This window comes from Neoarius graeffei, chromosome 23 (genome assembly GCF_027579695.1).
Source record: "Neoarius graeffei isolate fNeoGra1 chromosome 23, fNeoGra1.pri, whole genome shotgun sequence".
In the NCBI taxonomy this organism is placed as follows: Eukaryota; Metazoa; Chordata; class Actinopteri; order Siluriformes; family Ariidae; genus Neoarius; species Neoarius graeffei.
Window position 1 is genome coordinate 28626396 of NC_083591.1, and position 22390 is coordinate 28648785.

General features: G+C 42.3%; 1 protein-coding gene across 3 annotated transcripts in view; it reads right to left on the reverse strand.

The window, feature by feature from the left end:
- Positions 1-22390, reverse strand: part of wdr47a (WD repeat domain 47a) — a 143918-nt gene that overhangs the window by 15083 nt on the left and 106445 nt on the right. For 2 of the 3 annotated variants that reach the window (XR_009651321.1, XM_060906023.1), the window contains exons 12-14: positions 11294-11464; positions 4605-4757; positions 2719-2937 (exon numbers count right to left, since the gene is read on the reverse strand). Coding sequence is in view for 2 of the 3 variants with exons in the window: in XM_060906023.1 (XP_060762006.1) it covers positions 2719-2937; positions 4605-4757; positions 11294-11464 (543 nt within the window). In the remaining variant the exon portion in view is untranslated. The remainder of the gene's footprint in view (positions 1-2718; positions 2938-4604; positions 4758-11293; positions 11465-22390) is intronic. The other variant, XM_060906024.1, reaches the window with a different exon arrangement.

Here is a 22390-nt window from a genome sequence, read left to right on the forward strand (position 1 = left end):
ATCTTCACAACACATGTTTGTGGAAGTGTATCATGGCACGAACAAAGGAGATTTCTGAGGACCTCAGAAAAAGCGTTGTTGATGCTCATTAGGCTGGAAAAGGTCACAAAACCATCTCTAAAGAGTTTGGACTCCTCCAATCCACAGTCAGACACAGTCAGTGCGTTTACATGCACATAGAGAAAATCGAATTTCTGCCGTTGCTCGACTGAAATCGAAGCTCTAAATGGCATGTAAACACCTTAGCTAGGCTGAAATTGAACCGAACTTGATTTCTCGCAATCGAGCTACACGACCTAGATTATGCGATTTTTGCCGAGCTACTTAGTGCATGTATACCCTATCGAGCTACGGAGTCGAGCCGCTTACTTCAGCGCTGCCCCTTCCGGAAGTGACGAGTGACGAGACCACAAGCGGGAAACACAACAGCCTCGGTCGGCATGACAACGAATCATGACAACGGCATGAATCTTTTCTTTTTGTGGCATTGTTTGCGCTGTTAAAATTTAGCTCACTTACTGTATCACCAAATACATCTGTACAGCTGTTGCATAGCTGTGAATTGTGTACATAAACAAGTCATTGTATTTGTGTGTATATATGTCCAACATCTGAAGAATGTCAATAAAAACAAAACAATTGAACTTTTTGTGTGTTTATTAAGACATAAGTTAAATTGTAAGCAAAAAAATATATATTTTTTTGTAAGCAAAAAATGGACTTTAGAAAAATATACAATTGTGCAAAATAAGTTGTCTTACAAAACAGTGGTCTGCGCCGGACAGTTTGTAGCCATACAGTCTGTTAGAGCAAGCCTAACAGCTTGAACACGGAACTGCCAGTGTTGCCAGATTGGGAGGTTAAGTGCATTTTGGCGGATTTGAACATGTTTTGGGCTGGAAAACGTCAGCAGTATCTGGCAACACTATAGCTCTTCTTCATGACGACAACCGGAAGTGTACCAACACGATGGGGCGTGTAGCGCCACCTGTGGCTCGGGTACACAATGCACCTTACACAATAGCTCGATTTCACAGTTGCATGTAGGATTGGATTTCTCTGGCACCCCTGCTGGGACCCTTTGCTCGATTACCGACAGTAGCTCACACTAAAAAATCAATTTGGTAGGCATGTTGTGTAAATCAAATGGTGCAACCCCTCCAAAAATCAGTTTTAATTCTAGCTTGTAATATGACAAAACAGCACAAACACCAAGGGGGATGAATACTTTTGCAAGACACTGTGTGTGTGTGTGTATATAAGTAGGCAATGTGTCCTCGAGACACTTTTTTTTTTTAAGTGGATCCCAGGTGCCCATGCAGAAATGTAAAATCTAAATATCATACTTATACTTTGAATCAGGGATGTGGGACATCAGGGATGCATCCGGGGCACTGGAATTTCAAGACACATACTTACCTCGTGAACCAATATGTCAGGTCTGAATTACAGTCAAACAACTTTTATTTGACAGAGATTGTGCATTGATTCCAACAATTAGACCTCAGTGAGGGTGAATTCTAGAATCAGATGATGTTGATTAATCTTCTATAACACAGATCTGAATATATATGATTACACTAAAAATAAATTTATGTCCAAACCACTTTCGTCAAGGATCATTATTTACATTGCAATATTTGCAACAAGTTGCATTTGGCAGGTGGCTCTGTTCTGGGACCTCCCTGCTCTTCCACGTGCATATGTGGAAAGCCTTGGAGCAGGGAGAGCACACCTCTCTGCCCTACCATGTGCCTACATGGAACGGCTAAAGCAGGGAGAGCAGCAGCAACCCCCTCATAGGGTACAGAACAGAGCTGGCATCAATGACAACAGAGATGACATTGATTAAGGTCGGAATATAGGACCTCCCTGCCCTTCCACGTGCCTACGTGGAAACCCTTCAAGCAGGGAGGGCAGCAACAACAGAAATGACATGGATTAGGGGACCTCCCTCTTTCCACACACATACATGAAAAGCCTTGAGGCAGGGAGAGCACCTCTCCACCTTTCCATGTGCCTGCATAGAACGGCTAAAGCAGGGAGGGCGGCAGCAACGGAAATGGCATGGATTATAGGACCTCCCTACCCTTCCACGTGCCTATGTGGAAAGCCTTGAGGCAGGGAGAGCACCTCCCTGACCTTCCACATGCCTGCATGGAACGGCTAAAGCAGGGAGGGTGGCAACAACGAAAATGGCATGGATTAGGGATCTTGCCCTCTTTGACAAGGGCCAAACACAATGGTTAGATTGTTTCAACACATCTCCAAAACTACTCCAAGTACTACATTTTAAAAGTTCTTTATTAGTTTCTCTCTATATTATTATCATCATTGCAGTTGAACATATATCTTACACACGGTTTAAGAAACTGCCATAATTTTCACTTTCAACGCAGTACAAACACAGAGTCCACCACTACTGCTAATATTGCTTGTAGCATAATAAAATTAAAGGCTTGTACATATTTAAGTGATTTTAAATACTACATAGTTTAAATGATTAAATTTTAATGCTATTTGACAGTATTGGGTTCAAAATCTTCTGATCAAGCTGTGTATATCCAAAACCAATACTGGATTGGTTTTGGACTAAAGCTGTAGATATTGGTTGGTTTTAGGCTACAGATGTTGAAATGGTGCTGGTTTAAAGGTGGAGGTAGGCTCAAGCTATAAATGGTGTTAATCGTGTTGCATGTTGGGACAGCAGGCTATTACCTTGTAGGTCTGTGGTGATGACCTTTGTGTCATAGGAGCCAGTAAGCAAGTAGTGAGCTCCAGGAGAGAAGCGTACTGAACGCACATCACTCAAGTGAGGTCGATATGTCTGCACCATCCTCCCCCCTCTGATGTCATACAGCATGCAGGCACTGTCCTCCTGGCCTGTGGCTAGTAGACGTCCACTGGGATCCACCGCCACTGAGGCTACTGGGCTACCTGAAGCATATGCACACAAACACATACACAAATAGACATACATTAAAACAAGGTATATTTAAACAAATTTCCTGTCAATATGAAAGACAATACAAAACATTCTGTATTTACAATAGCTACAGTTATTATTAGGCATATCAGACGTTCGTTGTCCATGCTGTGAAAACTGTGCATACAGACACTCATTAAGTTTCCAAATCTGTCATTGCCTAACACTTGAGCATTTTCTATTGTGAATACCATCATTAAAAAGCTTATAATTTCTGCTTTCCAACTAAATTTATCTCGTTAGGATCCGTTCAGTACTGTGGGAGTAACGGCAGGTTGAATTTGGTACAAGAGACCACACACTTTGATCACATGACGTTGGGAAACTGCTGGTGTTTTTTAAGTCATGGGAAAGTGGTCAGGCTCTCTTCTGATCGGTTTCCAACTGGACCACTCATGAATATCAATCTGATAACACCTATAGGGATGTTCTCTCGCTCTCACTGTTTCTGATGATGTCTCGTCTCGTCTTCTTCCGTTTTATCTGGGGCCGGGTCACGGAGGCAGCAGTCTGAGCATGGAAGCCCAAACTTCCCTTTCCCCAGACACCTCGGCCAGCTCCTCGGGAAGAACACCGAGGCGTTCCCAGGCCAGCCGAGAGACATAGTCCCTCCAGCGTGTCCTGGGTCTTCCCCAGGGCCTCCTCCCAGGGGGACATGCCTGGAACACCTCCCCAGGGAGGCATCCAGGAGGCATCTGAAAAAGATGCCCGAGCCACCTCAGCTGATTCCTCTCGATGTGGAGGAGCAGCGGCTCTACTCCGAGCTCCTCCCGAGTGACTGTGCTTCTCACCCTATCTCTAAGGGAGCGCCCAGCCACCCTGCGAAGGAAACTCATTTCGGCCGCTTGTATCCACGATCTTGTTCTTTCGGTCATTACCCAAAGCTCATGACCACATCGTTTGTTAGATGTGGTTCACACAGTTTTATCAAGGTTGGCCTTGAAAGCTGTGAATATTAATCGAAATAATCATTTATATTCTTTCATATAAACACTAGTAGGCCCTACTAAGAAATACAAAGGCCTACAGAGCACAAAGAGGGTATTAGAAATATTCTTTAATTACTTTATTTTGATAGAGAATGGTAGATGTGAATGGCATTCAATGCTTATTTATGCATAATTAACATTGATTTCTCCATCTTTGTGATGTATAAATGAGAGTTAAGATCAGCTTTATATTGCACAAATAAAGCCATTTGGTGAAACTTTGAAGAGAGTGTACCAATTTAACATTTTACCTAATTAGCATAATTATTATTAATTAAATGCTAATTTGCATAATTTATTTTTACCAATTTTTCAAACTTTGTATTCAGTATACAACCACCTATGTGTCTGCCAATTTCCATGTAAATATCTTGAAAAATAAAAGTTATTAAGAAACAACATTTGATCTCATTCGTTAATTAGGCCCATTTTGGACCATGTTATCCTAATACATAGGTCAGCTTTCTAAAAATTAAGCCATTTTTTCAATCTTTGATTTGTAATCTCTCGCAAAAGGATAAACACAGTTTAATTTTGTAAAAAATAAAATATGTAGTTTAGCATTCAATTCTGAATTCAGTGAGAGCAGTTTCAAGCAATTTGGATTGAATTTTCACTGATATGCCTACCATGAGCGAATGGATGCCCACCTGATCCATGGAAAGCTGTCCCTACGACTCTCACGCAACTGGGAACACGTAGGTCCCAGAAACGCACAGTCTTATCCTGTGAACCAGATGCAATCATCCAGCCTCCCCATGTGTACAGTGACAGTATGTGGCCTGTGGACAGACAGTGCAGCTTATTTAAAAAAAAAAAAAACAACAACTGTAAATGTACATATCGGCAACTGGGGTGAAAGTGCCCAGCAGACCTGGGGGAGAAGAATCGGACTGTCACACTCTCCTGGAGTTGCATAAAGAGTTCATTGTTTGTATAATCCCATTCCAAAAAAGTTGGGACGCTGTGTTAAAATTTTTATTTATTTTATCCTGACACCCTACATTTTATCCTACAGGCTAATTGGCCTGTCAGTTGCCAACCTCTGTCTATATCTTACTGAGAGCATGCTTCATCTACCGCCGACTTGGTAGGCCTGTCACAGCTTCCCAGACAAACAACCATTCACACCTATGGGCAATTTAGAGTAGCCAGTTAACCTAACTGCATGTCTTTGGACTGTGGGGAAGCCGGATCACCCGGAAGAAATCCATGCAGACACACGGAGAACATGCAAACTCTACACAGAAAGGCCCCCATCAGCTGCTGGGCTCGAAACCAGAACCTTCTTACTGGGAGGCAACAGTGCTAACCACTGCACCATGGTGCCGCCCACTGTGTTAAAAGGTTTAAAAAAAGAAAAAAAAAAGAAGAAAAAAAGAAAACAATGACTTGCAAATTCTTTTTGACCTACATTTAATTGAATCAAAGACAAAGATATTTAATGTTCAAACTGATAAATATTATTTTTGAGTAAAATATACACTCATTCTGAATTTGATGCCTGCAACCAGTTCCAAAAAAGTTGGGACAGGGGCAACAAAAGACTGGGAAAATTGTGAAATGCTGAATAAACACCTGTTTAGAACATTCTACTGGTAAACAGGTTAACTGGTAATCGGAAAGGCTCAGTTGTTCACAAGCAAGTACGGTATGAGCTGAGGTTCACCAATTTGTGAAAAACTGCAAGAGCAGAATCCAGCAGTTTATGAACAACATTTCTCAATATACAACTACAAGGAATTTAGGGATTTCACCATCAACAATCCATATCATCAAAAAATTTAGAGAATCCAGAGAAATCTCTGCACATAAAGGGGCAAGGCCGAAAACTCAACATTGAATGCCTCTGAACTTCAATTCCTCAGGCGACACTGCATTAAAAACCAACATGATTGTATAAAGGACGTTACTACATTTGCTTGGAAACACCAGTACTATCAGTAAACACAGTTCGTCGTTGCACCCACACTGGTGCTTGAAACTTTGTGAACCCTTTAGAATTTTCTATATTTCTGCATAAATATGACCTAAAACATCAGATTTTCACACAAGTCCTAAAAGTAGATAAAGAGAACCCAGTTAAACAAATGAGACAAAAATATGATACTTGGTCAGTTATTTATTGAGGAAAATTATCCAATATTACATATCTGTGAGTGGCAAAAGTATGTGAACCTTTGCTTTCAGTATCTGTTGTGACTCCCTTGTGTAGCAATAACTGCAGCTAAATGTTTCCGGTAACTGTTGATCAGTCCTGCACACCGGCTTGGAGGAATTTTAGCCCATTCCTCCATACATAACAGCTTCAACTTTGGGATGTTGGTGGGTTTCCTTCCACAATATTTTGATTGGATTAAGGTCAGGACTTTGACTTGGCCATTCCAACACATTATTTGTCTTTAACCATTATTTGGTAGAACGATTTGTGTGCTTAGGGTCGTTGTCTTGCTGTATGACCCACTTTCTCTTGAGATTCAGTTCATGGACAGATGTCCTGACATTTTCCTTTAGAATTTGCTGCTGTAATTCAGAATTCATTGTTGCATCAATGATGGCAAGCCGTCCTGGCCCAGATGCAGCAGAACAGGCCCAAATCATGATACTACCACCACCACCACGTTTCACAGATGGGATAAGGTTCTTATGCTGGAATGTAGTGTTTTCCTTTCTCCAAACATAATGCTTCTCATTCAAACCAAAAAGTTCTATTTTGGTCTCATCCGTCCACAAAACAATTTCCAATAGCCTTCTGGCTTGTCCATGTGATCTTTAGCAAACTGCAGATGAGCAGCAATGTTCTTTTTGGAGAGCAGTGGCTTTCTCCTTGCAACCCTGCCATGCACACCACTGCTGTTCAGTGTTCTCCTGATGGTGGACTCATGAACATTAACCAATGTGAGAGAGGCCTTCAGTGGCTTAGGCTACGTTTACATTACGTCGAATCAGCGGATCATCAGATTAACGTTCTTAAAACGATTCGCGTTTACACTAAAACCGTTAGCCGTGCACACAGCAACACCAATACGCGGATACGCTCGGCTCCGCAGGCATCCTGCGCTCCAAATCACTCCGCCCTGAACAGCGAGTGCCCTCTGGAGGGTGCGCACTCCGGCCCTGCGCAGCTCACAGAGCGCGCGAGTGAAGTGAACAAGCCACGATTCGGGACTGAGCCGCTGTGTGTGAGATCCCAGCGCATATCACTTATTACTTGCAAGTGGAAGGATGGCAAGCCTAAAGACAATCATAACTACACAATGGGCAGTATTTGCATCAGTATTTGCAGTATTTTCATACTTTTATACTCTTTAATGAAAGGTGATACAAGGCGGAAGTCTGCGCCGTTTTTCAGCAGTCGCGTCACATGACCAACACCAGCGAATCAGGAAGGTGGATGTCACAGTGACGTTGTCCAATGAGACGCCAGCTAGAGCTCAGCACAGCGTATTCATGTATTCTCAATGTTTACACAGCACCGGAGCTGACACGATCTAGATTGAATACGTGGACGCTGGCGGATTCCCGTTTCCCCGCTTTTTCAGGGGGGTTAATGTAAACGGACAGTGCATCCGCGAAGAAAACGAGACAGATACGGTCTAGTGTAAACGTAGCCTTAGAAGTTACCCTGGGGTCCTTTGTGACCCTGCCGACTCTTACATGCCTTGCTCTTGGAGTAATCTTTGTTGGTCGACCACTCCTGGGGAGGGTAACAACGGTCTTGAATTTCCTCCATTTGTACACAATCTGACCTAACCCATTAAGAACATTAGGTGTTTACGTGCAGCCGGTTGTGAGAGCAGCGCGCAGGGACCATCTACAAAGTGCAACACCGAAAAGAGACATTACAAAAAATATTCAATAACTTCACTATGATACAGTGTAGTGTCACCAAACTCACTACACACTTCACTGGTCTCCTACAGATTACACTACAACACTTGTATCATATTGAAGTTATTGATTAATATTCCTATTAAAAATTCCCAGAAATTATGAAAAATGCCTTTCTTTCAAACCAAGTGTTGTAGTGTAATCTGTAGGAGACCAATGAAGTGTGTAGTGAGTTTGGTGACACTACACTGCATCATAGTGAAGTTATTGATTAATATTCCTAATACAAATTCCCAGAAATTATGAAAAATGCCTTTCTTTCAAACCAAGTGTTGTAGTGTAATCTGTAGGAGATCAATGAAGTGTGTAGTGAGTTTGGTGACACTACACTGTATCATAGTGAAGTTATTGAATATTTTTTGTAATGTCTCTTTTCGGTGTTGCACTTTGTAGACGGTCCCTGCGCGCTGCTCTCACAGCCGGCTGCACGTAAGCACTAATGTTCTTGGTGTGGCTCCAAGGATGGCTCGTTTTGATGAAAGTTAGGTTGTAGCTCGTTGTCTATCTTACTACGGTTGAAAATATGCGCGTTTTGTGTTTTAACAACGTTTCACTTAAGAGTTATTGATCCCGGAAGTTCGAATCTGCCAATATCTTTCCAACTTTACTGAACTCTGTATACAGAGCCTTTGGTCACGAAAATATAATGAAAGATACTCCAAAATATTTATTATATGTAGTAATCCTGTTATATTGTCACAAATTACAGATTGAATGAAGTCTGAGGTATTATTCACATGTATTCTGTGTCCGAGTCGGAAATCTCGCCTTCTGCAGGCAAATCGTCCAGATACGGCTCAAAACGATAAGGCAAAATGCCACCCACTGCTTCGTCTTCATGTAATCCGACATGTCCAGTGTCAACCTAAAAAAGGGCCTCAGTTTCTGAAGACTGGTCAAAAAATCGCTCTGTTTCGTCGGCCATAGCTGCCTTGAAGGCCGAGCAGTCGTTCTGCATGTGACGTCACAGCAAATATGGCAGCCACTGACAGCGGCTTGGTGCTTGGCCTGATTGACGCAACTGCGCACAAAGAGTTTCGTTCTGTTGGTGGTTAGTTCCATCATGAAAGTGATCAGTGGTGCTTGTAGTTTTATTACAGAAACCTATTTTAGAGCATAATTTTGCTGTCAGGTGCCCTTTAAACTTCATAAAAATGAAGTCTGTTGATTCGCAAATTTTGTTGCCAGTAAAAATCACATGGCTACAGAATATTTCTGATTAGATTTTTAGAATTTGAAGCCGGTCACATATACATTACAAGCCTGAAAGTCGACTATAACTGAACTGGTGTACGGTGTTATATTGTTTGGAGGGAGGATTAGTGATTAACATATGGGCTACAATATACAGGGCGGTTTCAAGATGGTGGAGTGGTGAAATAAAATTGCTTGTATTCGATCAGAATCTCAGCAATTTCCATTAAAAAAACAAACAAAAAACAAAACATCTTTACACATGATCAGTAGGTATTTATAATAAAGATGAACTATTCCTAGAACTTGTGCAAAAGGACTTTAGATTTGTGCTAAAAGACGTGTAAAAATACTTTTGTGCTAAATGACCGTAAACCCTGAAAGGTACATACAGGTTTTGATGTGACATATGCTGCCATCAAAATGACATCTTTTTTAGGCAACATCCCTACTTATTTCAGCAAGACAATGCTAAGCCACATTCTGCACGTTACATTATGGATTCGTAGTAAAAGAGTGTGGGTGCTAAACTGGCCTGCTTGCCTCCCATTGAAAATGTGTGGTATGTTATGAAGCACAAAATACGACAACGGAGACCCCAGACTGTTGAACAATGAACCTAACCCATAACTACGTCATCGTTTGTTTACCGCAGTGCATCATGGGCGATATCTGGGGTCAGCTCCACTATACTGTTTACTTTCGCCTTTGTTAAACACTGCATTGTTCTGTCTAACCGGTTTTAACCATGCCCAAAGTGAATTGCTGTGTGCCTAACTGTGTCTCCACAACAAAGAGAACACCTAATTTGAGCCTTTATCAGCTGCCAGTTGAGGAGAAGAAAGAAATGGATAAGTTTAATCTGCAATGAAAACCTTTGTACGGAATCTAAATGGACAAGTGTTTGTAGCTTGCATTTCTCTGATGGGAAAAAGACGTATTTAAACTGTGACCCAGCAATATTTTCATGGTCTGTGGAATGGCCTTCGGTTATAGAATGGCCTTTGGTTATTATAACAATCAACACTGTTCATCGTCTGAAACTAGCAATATTCCAAAGCCTGTAAAACAAAGAAGCATTTTTTGGCCTTTGCCTCTCAACGTGCTGAAGCACTCAGCAGCCAAACGAGCCTGTTGGACCAACAAAACTCCCAAACCATGAAGGGTTCTCTTTCGGGTATGTATAATATTCAGTGTACCTCACTAGCGACATTTATTGAAGCAAATGCATTTATACTGAACATGACACGGCAGATCAGCGGGTTTCCAAAGATTTTTTTTTTGTAATGTTTCCTGCTATCAAGTTTTATTTAACTAATCACTCATTTATAAAATGTTTTGATGCTGTTCATCTGGGCCCGGGATTATAAAGCAATCTTAGACTTAAGTCAACAGTTGATTTTTCATAATAGTTTCCCCTTACTGCATCTGTAACTTTCATTGTGCTGGATCAAGATTAAGTGCAAGGCTAAGATTTCATTGGAACAAAGCTTCTGAGAAAATGGTAAGGAATAACTGAAGATTAAAAGAAACAAATGTAGACTTAGGTCTAAGGTTGCTTCGTGATCCCGGGGCTTGTAGTCCAGGGAGGTGGTGTTTAAAAAAATAAAATTAAATTTAAAAAATGAAATAAACAAATAAATAAATCCTTCTCATCTTCTCACCAAGCTTGATTTGACTTCTGATTTTCCTGCTGTAAACCCTCGACATGTTATCCACCTCTTTAAATCACCAATTTCATTGTCTTCCATGACAGAGCATGATAAAATTGCTCCTCTCACATCACTCTCATGTAAAATTAATCTGACATCCGCTATATCGCTCAAGTGTGGACCTCGGCGATCCCCTATAATGCATTGCGGTAAACAAGTGATGACATAGTTATGCTTGGGGGCTATTGAAGTCTTATGTCAATGGGAAAGAATTTCACTCACATTCAGAATGAGTGTATATTTACAAAAAACAAAAGTTTATCAGTTTGAACATGAAATATTTTGTCTTCGTGTTGTATTCAATTGAATATAGTTCAAAAAAGATTTGCAAAACATTGCATTCTGTTTTTATTTGCTTTACACAGCGTCCCAACTTTTTTGGAATCGGGTTTGTATAATAGGTGGGTATGTGCACGTGACTCAATCCCTGTTGGCAGCTGGCAGTGTATATGTTGCAAGAGGTTGTCTGTGTGCGTTAACACTGCAGCCCTGGCTCTATTTTGCAGAAGTGGTGTGTTTACCTGTGTGTCCACTTAGAGCATGAAGCCCCTGTCCTCTCTGGCAGTCAGTAGTGTAGATGTTACAGTCTCCTGCCCCAGCACTGATCAAGATGGATCCTCCACTCTCAGGCCCTTCCATGAAGGCCAGGTCGCGAATAGTCCCATCATGCATACTGAACTCCAGATCAGGACCTGAGAAACAGGGGCAAAGAGACTTCTCAAGAAAAGAATAAGCTAAAGTCTTAATTTTATTGTCTTGAGACCCCTTATTAGTATGTAAAGTGTCTTGCAAAAGTATCCCCCCCTTTGGTGTTTGTCCTGTTTTGTCACATTACAAGCTGGATACAAGAGACCCTGGCCCTAACCTTGCTTAGTAGTGTTGCAGAGTCAGGGTCCTTCCAGAACAGGTTGGTTGATTGATCCAGACATCATATGACAGATCATGTGACACTTTGATTACACACAGGTGGATCTTAATCAAGTAATTATGTGACTTATGAAGTTAACTGGTTGGACCAGCTGTTATTTAGGGGTTTCATACAAAAGGGGGTGAATACCTATTCACACTTTAGATTTCTGTTTTTTTTTAATCTTATTGTTTGTGTCACAATTTAAAAACAGAAGAAAAAAACATTTGCACATTTAAAGTGGTAGGCATGTTGTGTAAATCGAAATGGTGCTAACCCCTCCAAAAAATCCATTTTAATTCCAGCTTGTAATGTGACAAAACAGGACAAACTTCAAGGGAGATGAATACTTTTGCAAGACACTGTAAACATGGTCTTGGTCTCAATCTTAATGTGAAAACTGTGACATGTATGTTGCAATGTGATTGGTTGGTGGCTAATCTAGTCAACAATTAAAATCCACAATAATGGACATAATCTGTAGTAAAACACATTTTAGTTTAGTTGGATTTAAAGCCTGAAAAACAGTTATTTGAAGCAAATCCTGCCCCATATTAAAATCTGTAAGATGAACCGTGTTTTCTTATACAATCACTGTACTGTTGGAGTGCATCATGACTCAAACACACATGCATAGGACACATATGCTGATTGGGACTGAAAATAATTTGATGCAAATTTATACAGTGGTGCTTGAAAAAGTTTGTGAACCCTTTAGAATTTTCTATATTTCTGCATAAATATGACCTAAAACAGCATCAGATTTTCACACAAGTCCTACAAGTAGATAAAGAGAACCCAGTTAAACAAATGAGACAAAATTATACTTGGTCATTTATTTACAGTGGCATGCAAAAGTTTGGCACCCTTGCTGAAAATGTCTGTTACTGTGAATAGTTAAGTGAGTAGAAGATGAACTGATAACCAAAAGGCATAAAGGTAAAATGAGACATTTCTTTTCAGCATTTTATGCAAGATTTGTGTATTATTTTTGTTTTGTACAATTGGAGAGTGAAAAAAGAAAAGGAACACCATGCGAAAATGTGGGCACCCCAATACATTTGAGTTCTCAGGTAACTTTTACCAAGGTTCCAGACCTTAATTAAAGCTAATTAAGCTGTGGCTTGTTCAAATTCTTCATTAGGAAAGGTCAGATGACGCGGATTTCAAAGCTGTATAAATTCTCTGACTCCTCAAACTTGTCCCTAAAATCAACAGCCATGGGCTCCTCTAAGCAACTCCCTCACATTCTGAAAAATAAAATAATTGATGCTCACAAAGCAGGAGAAGGCTACAAGAACGTAGCAAAGTTTTTTCAGGTAGCTGTTTCCTCAGACTGTAATGCTATTAAGAAATGGCAGTTAACAGAAACAGTGGAGATCAAGGTGAGGTCTGGAAGATGAAGAAAACTTTCTGAAAGAACTGCTCATTGGATTGCTAGAAAGGCAAATAAAAACCCCTGTTTGACTGCAAAAGACCTTCAGAAAGATTTAGCAGACCCTGGAGTGGTGGTACACTGCTCTACTATGCAGCGACACCTGAACAAATATGACCTTCATGGAAGAGTCAACAGAAGAAAACCTTTCCTGCATCTTAGCCACAAAATTCAGCGTCTGAAGTCTGCAAATGAACATCTAAGCAACCCTGATGCATTTTGGAAACAAGTCCTGTGGACTGATGAAATCAAATAGAAATTTTTGGCCACAATGTGCAAAGGTATGTTTGGAGAAAAAAGGGTGCCAAATTCCAGGAAAAGAACACCTCTCCAGCTCTGAAGCATGGGTGAGGATCGATCATGCTTTGGGGTTGTGTTGCAGCCAGTAGCACAGGGCACATTTCATTGGCCGAGGGAAGCATGGATTTGAATATATACCAGCAAATTCTGGAAGCAAACATCACACCATCTGGAAAAAAAAGTTGAAGTTAGAAAGAGGATGGGTCCTACAATAAGACGATGATCCAAAACACACCTCAAAATTTACAATGGAATACCTCAAGAGGCACAAGCTGAAGGTTTTGCCCTGGCCCTCACAGTTCCCTGACCTAAACATCATTGAAAAATCTGTGGATAGATCTCAAAAGAGCAGTGTATGCAAGACAGCCCAAGAAACTTGTAGAACTGGAAACCTTTTGCAAGGATGAATGCACAAAAATCCCCCAGGTAAGAACTGAAAGATTATTAGCTGGCTACAAAAAGTGTTTACAAGCTGTGATACTTGCCAAAGCGGGTGTTACTAAGTACTGACCATGTCAGGTGCTCAAACTTTTGCTTCAGGTCCTTTTCATTTTTTGGTACTTTATGCCTGTAAATGATGGAAATAAAAATGTAATCTTGCAGAAAATATTAAAGAAATGTGTCATCTTTACCTTTATGCCTTTTGGTGATCAGTTCATCTTCCGCTCACTTAACTATTCACAGTAACAGACATTTTCAGCAAGGAATACAAACAATTATACAAACTTTTGCATGCCACTGTATTGAAAAAAATGATCCAATATTATATATTTGTGAATGGTAAAAGTATGTGAACCTCTAGGATTAGCAGTTAATTTGAAGGTGAAATTACTGTAGAGTCAATCAATGGGATGACAAATCAGGTGTGAGTGGGCACCCTGTTTTATTTAAAGAACTAGGATCTATCAAAGTCTGATCTTCACAACACATGTTTGTGGAAGTGTATCATGGCACGAACAAAGGAGATTTCTGACCACCTCAGAAAAAGTGTTGTTGACGCTCATCAGGCTGGAAAAGGTTACAAAACCATCTCTAAAGAGTTTGGACTCCACCAATCCACAGTCAGACAGATTGTGTACAAATGGAGGAAATTCAAGACCATTGTTACCCTCCCCAGGAGTGGTCGACTAACAAAGATCACTCCAAGAGCAAAACGTGTAATTGAGGTATTTCACCTGACGTCACAGGGTCACGTGACGCCCCGGTGTCCACCATTTTGGACGGCAAGCTAGCTAATGTCAACAACAGTAGCTAGTATGTTACTGTAGCAATATTTACGTTCAGTCATTTGGATGACTGTTAAAACCTTTCAGTCTCAAGTTTTTCCTTTACTGGATTTACTAGTTTACTGAGCGAGCGCGCGATGGCTCCCGGCTCGGCCGCCGAGCGCGCGATGGCTCCCGGCTCGGCCGCCGAGCGCGCGATGGCTCCCGGCTCGGCCGCCGAGCGCGCGATGGCTCCCGGCTCGGCCGGAGAGCGCGCGATGGCTCCCGGCTCGGCCGGAGAGCGCGCGATGGCTCCCGGCTCGGCCGGAGAGCGCGCGATGGCTCCCGGCTCGGCCGGAGAGCGCGCGATGGCTCCCGGCTCGGCGGCCGAGCGCGCTAGCTCAGTAAACTAGTAAATCCAGTAAAGGAAAAACTTGAGACTGAAAGGTTTTAACAGTCATCCAAATGACTGAACGTAAATATTGCTACAGTAACATACTAGCTACGATGTTGTTGACATTAGCTAGTGCTAACAGCTAGTTGCTAATACACTGCTACAACTACACCGACCCTAATAATACAGTTCTTAGTCATTGCCTGGTAACAGCAAATTTATAACGGGCCATGTCTCAACAGACTAAGAAGTTATTTCAATGCCATTTAATAACATTTTGTTTATCCTGAGGACCGAAAGTAAATGAAAATGTGAACAAACCTTAGCTGTAATCCGATGGCGACCACCGGCTCCAGGGACGACCCGCTGATGTAGGCATGTTACCCAGCCCGACACAAAATATTTGTAGGCATCCAAACTCGTATACGCTTTCAGATCAATACCTGTGTATGGCGATGGGTTTTTAACGACATAGGTATACAGATCATGTGGGCCGAAGTCAGGTAAAGACGAGGGCTTCGTGTACTTCCGTACGTCAGTGAACAATCCTGGTGGAAGCAGGTAAACGTCGTTCTCTAAGCCTGCTAACCTCAATTTTTGCAAATACCTCTCCCTCTGCTCGCCCTGTAAATGCCCTACGTCGCTGGATAGTGAAGGTGTTTTCTGCATCTCGCTCCTTTTTCTTTTATGTTTTTCGTTTGTCGCCTTCCTCGCATTCAAACTGATTCGAGCCGTGCCGTCCAAAATGGCAGCATCACATGACTTGGTCACGTGAGTGAAATACCTCAATAGTCGGCGAGGTCACAAAGGACCCCAGGGTAACTTCTAAGCAATTGAAGGCCTCTCTCACATTGGCTAATGTTAATGTTCATGAGTCCACCATCAGGAGAACACTGAGCAACAATGGTGTGCATGGCAGGGTTGCAAGGAGAAAGCCAAAACGATATTGCTGCTTGTCTGCAGTTTGCTAAAGATCATGTGGACAAGCCAGAAGGCTATTGGAAAATGTTCTGCGGACAGATGAGACCAAAATAGATCTTTTGGTTTAAATGAGAAGCGTTATGTTTGGAGAAAGGAAAGCACTGCATTGCAGCATAAGAACTTTATCCCATCTGTGAAACATGGTGGTGGTAGTATCATGGTTTGGGCCTATTCTGCTGCATCTGGGCCAAGACGGCTTGCCATCATTGATGGAACAATGAATTCTGAATTATACCAAGGAATTCTAAAGGAAAATGTCAGGACATCTGTCCATGAACTGAATCTTAAGAGAAGGTGGGCCATGCAGCAAGACAACGACCCTAAGCACACAAATCATTCTACCGAAGAATGGTTAAAGAAGAATAAAGTTAATGTGTTGGAATGGCCAAGTCAAAGTCCTGACCTTAATCCACTCGAAATGTTATGGAAGGACCTGAAGCGAGCAGTTCATGTGAGGAAACCCACCAACATCCCAGAGTTGAAGCTGTTCTGTACGGAGGAATGCGCTAAAATTCCTCCAAGCCGGTGTGCAGGACTGATCAACAGTTACCGGAAACATTTAGTTGCAGTTATTGCTGCACAAGGGGGTCACGCCAGATACTGAAAGCAAAGGTTCACATTATTTTGCCACTCACAGATACGGGTATGTAATACTGGATCATTTTCCTTAATAAATAAATGACCAAGTATAATATTTTTGTCTCATTTGTTTAACTGGGTTCTCTTTGTCTACTCTGAGGACTTGTGTGAAAATCTGATGTTGTTTTAGGTCATATTTATGCAGAAATGTAGAAAATTCTAAAGGGTTCACAAACTTTCAAGCACCACTGTACATGGCTGTCTGTTTAACAATCACACTCGGACAAACTTTCATGAGAAAGAATTTAAAACTCATTAAAATTGTTAAACAATGATATGGTTAAAAAGCTGAACACTTTCAAAAGACTCATGCCAGATATTTGTCCTCCTTTTTCCTAGAATAATCAATTTGACTTTCAGAGTGGGTTACTGGTGTTAATGGATTCAGGTAATAATCTCTCTAAATTTTCTTATATACACACACAATTTTGGATAGCTTGACATACAAAAAAAACAGATTTTAAAATGCCTAGATTAGGATCCATATAAATCAGGGGCGATCAGATCAAATTATGTCCTGCTAGGAGAAAAAAATGTCAACAGACTCCCATCTCTCTCTTTTACTGGTGGCGTGTACACACCCACACACACAGAGCAAATTTCAGCTTTGTATGTCAAACAGTTGAGGAGATATATGCATTTTTACTTGTAGCACCCTATGGGCTAACTGTTATGTAATTTGAGGGGTGGTCAGGGAGTGTCCTACTGACTATGGATTGTAAAGTTCGTAAAACACTGACTTCAGAAGATACGGGTCTGAGTATTTACATCGTGGGTCTCAAACTCGTGGCCCGCAGGCCAATCGAGGCCCACGGGACGATATTTTGTGGCCCCCTACTTGACATCAAAGTTTAGTGTTAATGCGGCCCCCGCATTTTTCTCAAATGCACTTTTTTTGCCAAGTCGTTGTGCGTGCCACGCTTGCCCTGGGCTTTTTTTTTTTTAAATCACACCATAGCTCAGGCTCGTGACAGCTTCTGGTGGCGTTTGTTGTCAAGTTAGCCAACACGAATTAGCAAAGTTAGTCACTTGGTTGAAACGTGATTCCGGAGTAACACCAAGTGGAAGGAAACTATATCCGGTCAACCCAGCCCCAGTCATGTCTTTCTCAAAACCTGCCGTGAAGAGAAAGGTTGGCGACGAGCACAGACAATTTCAGGAAAAATGGGAGAAGGAATATTTTTTTGTTGAGCACAGGGGCATCCCGACATGTCTTATATGCACAGAGAAAGTTGCGGTGCACAAGAAATACAACATCAGACGTCATTACTCAACTAGACATGCTGAGGAGCATGCAAAATACCAGGGGGATGAGAGCGAGAACCGAGTCGCCAATCTTAAAACATGTCTACTGAGGCGACAAGATTTCTTCAAGAAAGCAAGCAAAGAGAATGATGCAGCAGTCAAAGCTAGCTACGTGGTGAGTGAGATGATTGCTAAGGCGGGAAAGCCATTCAAAGAAGGCGAGTTTGTCAAAAAGTGCATGTTACAGGCTCCAAGTATAGTCTGTCTGGAAAAGGAGGGTCAGTTTAGCAACATCAGCCTTTCAGCCAACACAGTAGCAGAGCACATTTCTGACCTGTCAGGTAACATATATGATCAACTGTGTGAGAAAGCCAAACGTTTCTGTGCATACTCAGTTGCTCTTGATGAGAGCACAGACATCACTGACACTGCACAGCTTGCAATGTATGTCCGTGGTGTTGACAACAGTTTTGAAGTGATGGAGGAGTTGCTCACAGTGATTCCAATGCATGGCCAGACCACCGCTCAGGAGATATTCTGCCAGCTGTGTGATGCCATTGTGGATGCCGGTTTGCCATGGAAGAGGTTTGCTGGAATAAAAACTGACGGAGCGCCATCAATGACAAGGAGGAGAAATGGACTGGTGGCAATTGTTCAAAGAAAACTGGAAGAGGAGGGTGTGGAGGAGGCCATTGCTCTGCACTGCATTATCCATCAGCAGACCCTTTGCAGCAAATGCCTGAAGTTTGACAATGTGATGTCTGTTGTTGTGAAATGCATCAACCATATCAGATCCAGGGGCTTAAAGCACCAGGAGTTCCGCACCTTTGTGGAGGAAATAGAGTCAGCATATGAGGATGTGCTCTACTTCACCAAGGTAGGTTGGCTCAGCAGGGGAAACGTCTTGAAGAGGTTTTTTGAGTTGAGAGCAGAAGTGAAAGCCTTCACGGAGAAGGATGGGATGGCTGTTCCTGAGCTAAATGATCCCAAATGGCTCATGGACTTAGCTTTTCTTGTTGACATCACACAGGAGCTGAATGTACTGAACAAGAAGTTACAAGGTCAGGGGCAGCTTGTCAGTGCTGCCTATGACAACATGAGAGCATTCTCCACAAAACTTCTGTTATGGAAAGCCCAGCTCTCTCAGACAAACCTCTGCAATTTCCCAGCATGCAAGGCACTCATGGATGCAGGCACACCATTCAGTGGTGAGAAGTACGGTATGCTGATGCCATTGTCAAGTCAAGTCAACTTTATTGTCAAATATGCTATACATGCTCGACATACAGCACAGATGAAATTTCAGTCCTCTCTGACCCATGGTGCAAAGGTGCAGCTACAGGAGGAATTTGATCACAGGTTTGCAGACTTCAAGACACACAGAGACACTTTTCAAATTTTTGCTGACCCCTTCTCCTTCGATGTGCAAGATGCCCCTCCTGTGCTTCAAATGGAGCTCATTGACCTGCAGTGAAATTCTGAACTCAAAGCCAAGTTCAGGGAGGTGAGTGGAAAAGCAGACAAGCTTGGACAATTTTTGAGAGAATTGCCCCCCACCTTCCCTGAGCGTTCCAGGATGTTCAAGCAGACCATGTGCCTTTTTGGGAGCACATATCTGTGTGAAAAGCTCTTCGCCACCATGAACTTCAATAAGTCAAAGTACAGGTCCAAACTTACTGATGAGCATCTTCAAGCCATACTGAGGGTCTCAACTGCTTCCTCCCTCAAGCCAAATGTGGCTCAGCTGTGTGAGAGGAAGCACTGCCAGGTATTTGGCAGCAAGGAGTAGGCAAGAGAAGCCTATGTTCTGAAGAACCCATTCATGTTCAGAAGAACCGTTCATGTTCTGAAGAACCCATTCATGTTCAGAAGAAACATTCATGTTGAAGAACTGCTAATAAAAAAGATTGAGAAGACTGGATCAGTTGCGCTTTTTTTTTTTGAATACTTGAAATCTTTTTTTTTTGTGAAATACTTGATGCGGCCCAGCCTCACCCAGACTCTACCTCCAGTGGCCCCCAGGTAAGTTGAGTTTGAGACCCCTAATTTACATGCCATGGTTCTATATTTCATTGACCTGTAATGGCCAATAAGAATTGCTTTAGTATGTTTCTGTCATCAAACTCTCTACTTGCTACATTTCATACTGTAATCATAAAGATGACTAGTTTGGAAAAGAAAGTTTTTCAGAAAATTAAAAATAGTTGAAAAGATGTCAGCAAAGATAATTAAAGCATATTGCAAAAAGATGCAAGAGGATCATCTCAGGATTTCTACTGATATAAGTTTTACACTATTTCCCTACAGTTATAAAGATATAAACCAAAAAGTTAAATAAATTTATTACAGTGGCCCCTTCTTGTGGATAGGAGTCATTTCATTTGCCTGAGTAAGGGGTGGGATATGGGAACTAACTACAAAATTTGGCAGCAACATTTCATTGATAACCCTGTCTTATGGCTCTTTCAGTACATTAGGCTCTGTCTGATTAGAATTAGTTGATATGCAGTGGCCATATTGTTTATAAATGTTAATGTGCTTTTGATAATTTTTGAGTTTCACATTCTGTTGTAGTTTGACACTAAAATGGTGACGATAGGACAAGAACCCTAGGACAAGTTCATCAAAGTAGGTTTTGCAAACTAAGCAAATAATCAAAATTTTGAAGTGGGTGGAGCTTAATGGCCCAAAAGGCACATTTTCACAGGGATAAGGAGACACAGTATTGGGGGGGGGGGGGGGGGGGGGGTGTTCATTGTATCCCTTATTTTGCAAAATATATGATGCTTGTTTTTATGGGCAAAAACAAGAATCGTGCTCCCCAGAGGCCAAGCTGAGTGAGACTCTATCAATTATTATAGGATCCTTAGAGGGTCCATACTTTCAAGTTTAATCTTTCCTTGGGCATCCAGTAGTCTCAGGAGACTATGGAGTTGTGCTCTGGGTTGTTCTAATGCAGTATTGAGTATGGCTGGACAGGCCAATGCGGAAGTGACAATCTCTCCCAAACTGAGGACAGGTGTAGTCTGATGCTGGTCTGTTTGACTGGGATTTGACCTTCCTCCTCCTTCTCTTTGTCTCGGACAACTCAACAATTGTCTCTTCAAACTTGGAGAGGCCTTTCTGCACAGTCTGTCTCCAGGTTGGTCGATCTGAGGCTACTGCTTCCCAGGTGTTCAAGTCAATGTTCAGAGCCTTCAAATCCCTCTGGCAAATGTCTTTGTAGCGCAGTTTTGGTCTGCCTGTGAGACGTTTTCCTTGGACCAATTCTCCATAGAGGAGATCCTTGGGAATCCGGCCATCACCCATCCGCACTACATGACCAAGCAATTGCATACGTCTCTGTTTCAGCAGTGTGTACATGCTGGTAATTCCGGCTTTCTCCAGGACGATGTTGTTGGGGACTTTGTCAAGTGATGTACAGGATGCATCGGAGACCGCGCATGTGGAAGGTGCTGAGCTTTCGTTCCTGTTGGGCACGCAGGGTCCAAGACTTGCTGCCATACAGGAGGGTGCTCACAACGCAAGCTCTGTAGACCTGGACTTTTGTGTGCTCCATCAGCATACTATTGTCTCATACTCTGTCAGTTTGGACATGGTGGTAGTTGCCTTGCCAATGCGCCAGTTGAGCTCTATGTCAAGAGCGAGGGAGTCTGAGATTGTTGAGCCCAGGTACACAAAATCGTGGACAACATCCAGTTCATAATCAGAAATTCTGATGGCGGGTGGAGAGTCGACGTCCTGTCCCAATACCCGTGTTTTCTTTAGGCTGATGGTGAGCCCAAAGTCATGGCAAGCCTCGCTGAATCGGTTCATGAGCTGCTGAAGGTCTTCAGCTGAGTGAGCTGTAAGTGCTGCATCATCTGCAAAAAGGAAGCCATGCAGACGTCTTAGCCAGACTTTCGACTTTGCTCTTAGTCTGGAGAGGGTGAAGAGCTTACTGTCTGACCTGGTCTGGAGATAAATACCTTCTCTAGCAGGTCCGAAGGTATGCTTCAGCAGGATGGCAAAGAAAATCCCAAACAGGATGGGTGCGAGGACACAGCCCTGTTTCATTCCGCTTTGAATGCTGAAGGCATCTGATATCGAGCCATCAAAGACCACGGTGCCCTTCATGTCTTCATGGAATGATCTGATGATGCTGAGGAGCCTGGGTGGGCAGCCAACCTTAGAGAGGATCTTGAAAAGGCCGTCCCTACTGACCAGGTCAAAGGCCTTCATGAGGTCTATGAAGGCTATGAAGAGTGGTTGTCCCTGCTCCCTGCATTTCTCCTGCAGCTATCTCAGTGAGAAAATCACATCAATGGTGGACCTGTTGGGTCGGAAGGCACATTGTGATTTGAGATAGACTCTCTCTGCAAGTACCTGAAGCCTCTTCAGAGCAACCCGAGCAAAGACCTTCCCAACGATGCTGAGGAGGAAAATTCCATGGTAACTATTACAGTCGCTCCTGTCACCTTTGTTTTTAAATAGTGTGAAGATGTTAGCGTCCCGCATGTCTTGTGGCACTTG